General features: G+C 38.5%; 1 protein-coding gene across 1 annotated transcript in view; it reads right to left on the bottom strand.

The window, feature by feature from the left end:
* Nucleotides 1–363: 363 nt before the first annotated feature.
* The window catches only part of LOC102212401 (B-cell receptor CD22-like), a 4,239-nt gene continuing 1,281 nt past the window's right edge, over nucleotides 364–3,321 (bottom strand). Inside the window, exons 2-7 of the mRNA XM_005751818.2 lie at nucleotides 3,057–3,317; nucleotides 2,601–2,691; nucleotides 2,450–2,510; nucleotides 2,003–2,044; nucleotides 1,572–1,750; nucleotides 364–1,329 (exon numbers count right to left, since the gene is read on the bottom strand). Of these exons, the coding sequence (XP_005751875.1) occupies nucleotides 1,266–1,329; nucleotides 1,572–1,750; nucleotides 2,003–2,044; nucleotides 2,450–2,510; nucleotides 2,601–2,691; nucleotides 3,057–3,317 (698 nt within the window). The 3' untranslated portion in view covers nucleotides 364–1,265. The remainder of the gene's footprint in view (nucleotides 1,330–1,571; nucleotides 1,751–2,002; nucleotides 2,045–2,449; nucleotides 2,511–2,600; nucleotides 2,692–3,056; nucleotides 3,318–3,321) is intronic.

The raw sequence follows: 3,321 nt of genomic DNA on the forward strand, positions 1-3,321 counted from the left end.
CTCTTACCCTTATCAGGGTCACAAGGGGACTAAAACCTATACCAGCTACCATAGGCCGAGAGGCAGGGTACACCCTGAACAGGTCACCAGCAGGGCTAATACAGAGAGATAAACAACCATTCACACCTAGGAGCAATTTCAAATCACCATAACCCCGCTTACTGCATGTGTTTAGACTGTAGGAGGAAGCCAGAGTACACAGTGCTAACCCCTGCACCACCATATACAAAATACAAAAGCTAACAGATGAAGTAAAAACTAACATGAGCACACAAAGGCACATGGTTACAATATAATACAAGAAATAACACAAGAAATGCTTTGAAACAGAAATATCTGACAAAAAAACATGAACTCGGGAACTCAGATGTAAAGATTATTCTATTTGTAAAGCATGTTATAAACAATCAGTGTGAAAAGAATGCATTTAAAACAACATTCAAAACCGCCATCAGAGTTAACAACAGGAAACAGAAGAGTTCTTTTAAATAATGATGGTTTTACTTTAAGCAAATTACAATTAAACAACTGAGAGCAGGAATGATGCAGACAAAATATAAAACAGACAGAACTAAAGTGAATCGTGGAAAGTGTGTAAAATATTATTCTGTACTACTATGGAGTGGAAACAGGACGCATGTTCTTTTCCAATAACTCGGTGCTCTTTAACTCAGCATACTGATGTATTACAACAACAATAATATTAATAATATTAATAAATACAAGCTTACCATGTATTAGCTATTACATACAGTGCTGCAGTGCAAAAACATTTCCTATGTCTCATGAAACTAAAAGAAATATACATTTTAGTCAAGTATACATGACTTCCAACAAACGTGTGAGATGAATTTTTTGCCTGATGGTGGATCAGAAGATGGACATGAAGGTTTGCACTAAATCTTGGCAATAGACAGCAACAGATAACCTGAATATTTGTACCAAACTTTAAGAACCTGAAAAATCTTGAATGGACTTGTTGTTTTTTCCAGTGTTGAACAAGTAGTTTCAAAGAAAATGACAAAATAACCTCTACTCCCCAAACATCTGGACACTCTTTTGAAGAAATATCAGTTGAAGTTAAAACTAGAGGTGTAGTACAAAACTTCAGATGAAATCAGACAATCAAGTCCACAGCGGTTACCCCCAGGGGACAATGAACGCCTGACCAAAATTATATTGTAGAATCATATCTACTGTCCAGTAGCTCTATTAGGAACTGACAATTAAAGAATGGTCCACAGTTCGGCTTCCTTTTGCTTTTATCAGATTTTCTTGACTGTGCTGTACAATTCAGACAGATCCTCCTCACTGTCCTGGTGTACAGTTCTGGAGAAAAAAAAATAGGATGGATGAAGGAGGCGTGCTGTAATATGTGTGCCCAAGTTCATGTTTCTAGTGTATAAAGCAGCAGGCCAGGTCGGTCAGAGAATCACTAAAGTCCACAGCGGTTACCCTCAGGCTATGAAGTCAGTTGGATGAAATGTTTTTCCCACTGTAAATGTTACGTTTTTGGATTTCCTTACATGGATGCATGCATCTATACAACTGAAATTCTTAGTGCTGGTTACCTCAGGGCAGGACTGAAGTTGACTGCAGCGTACTCTACATGCTCATCCTCCTCTTTCACCTTTTGTCTGCGGGATCCAGCTGATCGGATGTTGTAATAAATGGGATCAGTCTGGTTCGTTGAGAATCGGACACTAGCATAGTTAAGCTCTTCATCTTCCTCTGAGTGACTGGGTGGAGACTGAAAAAACACAAGAGTTCAGAAACCTGTTGAACTTTGGCTGATTTCCTTCATTTGCTCTACTTACAGTCATTTTACTTATTTATGTTTATAAATATTCATGTTATAAAGATTGACCAACTTTGGGATAAATAAGCATACTCATACTCATATTTAAATTAAGATAAGTAACGTTGCCCAGAGCTCCCCCTCAACAACCCTGACTCTCAGTATAAAGTTCTTTTGCAGTTCAGATCTGGTTTTCAGTCTTACCTCTGTCTTCCCTGTGTGCTGACTTGGAGATGTGCAGGAAACCTGTTCAAGAAAATGTTCAAGGAAATGTTATGGAGCCAGCTAGATTAGACATCCAGAGATTCCAAGCTAGTTTTAAATCAGTGTGCGTCTATGGCCACAGACAGCAGGGGGTCTGATACCACTGGGTGGTTTATCAGTCGTGATGTCACCTGAATGGACATTATTAATGTCTCAGTTGCTCATGACATTTTTAGCAGAAAACTCTGATTTACAGAGAATATTGTGAGAACTACAGCCACATTTGAGTTTATCAAAAACATTGTTAAGGATGAGTCTAATTGGGGTGGCTCAACTCTTTTCTTCTGCAGGTGTTTTGGAATTTTAAACTTCACTTTGACTGTTCAAATTGAATTTTAACCGGAATGCAGTTTCACAGGATTTCACACTCAGTTATTAAATGCTCACCTTGTTGTTGTTGTCCCGTCTGTTTCCAGGCACAGGAAATAATGCTGAGGGCTTCTTTTTTCTAGGTCAGGGGGAGGAATGAAAAACTTAATTAAAAGTAAGCAATCTGAGCACCAACAAAGGTGATTTTTAATGTGCAGCAGATACTCACGCAAGCAGGAAAAAGACCAAGAGGCATATAATAACTAGGAAAACCACAAGAGTTATTCCAGTGACAGCTAGTTTTGCCGCCTGCGGGAAATCTGTGATTTAAAAACAAATATAAAAAATAAAAACATGTATTTATATGCAGCCAGATTACGGATTACAGACAATAATCCTTGCTTTGTTTTCTCTTCTATATAAATGTTGCTGGTTTTTAAGTTGTAATTGATGGACTACTTGATTTGTTTGTTTGTTTTGTGAGCATTATTGTTATCTCACCATATTAATAGATTTGTATAAGTTAAACTCCCAGTGATTGTGAATAGTTTGCTATTATTGTTTAGTGTGTCCATGCACTGATTATAAACAATGCCATGAGCTGCTCATTACTACCACACACATTATTATCTATAGTGGGTTATGACATCTATGAGCAAATGAGTAAGTGAAATAAAAAATGTACCTTCCCTGACAGTCAGCTGTAAGGTGACATTATGACGTCCTCTGCTGTTGTGGGCCACACAGTAATAACTCCCACTGTGCTCAGGTCTGATGTTGCTGATGGTGAAGTTGTGTCCTGATGCTTTAGGTGAGTCTTCATCCTCCTTGTACCAGGTGTATTTAGCTGCTGGGTTAGCATCACTGCTACAGGTCAGAGTCACTGAACTGCCCTCCACTATCTCAGCAGAGGGACTCACTGACACAGAGGGAAGCTTTGGAGGATCTAG

Source organism: Pundamilia nyererei, unplaced genomic scaffold (assembly GCF_000239375.1).
Source record: "Pundamilia nyererei isolate P.nyererei 1_Seehausen unplaced genomic scaffold, PunNye1.0 scaffold00328, whole genome shotgun sequence".
Taxonomy (NCBI): domain Eukaryota; kingdom Metazoa; phylum Chordata; class Actinopteri; order Cichliformes; family Cichlidae; genus Pundamilia; species Pundamilia nyererei.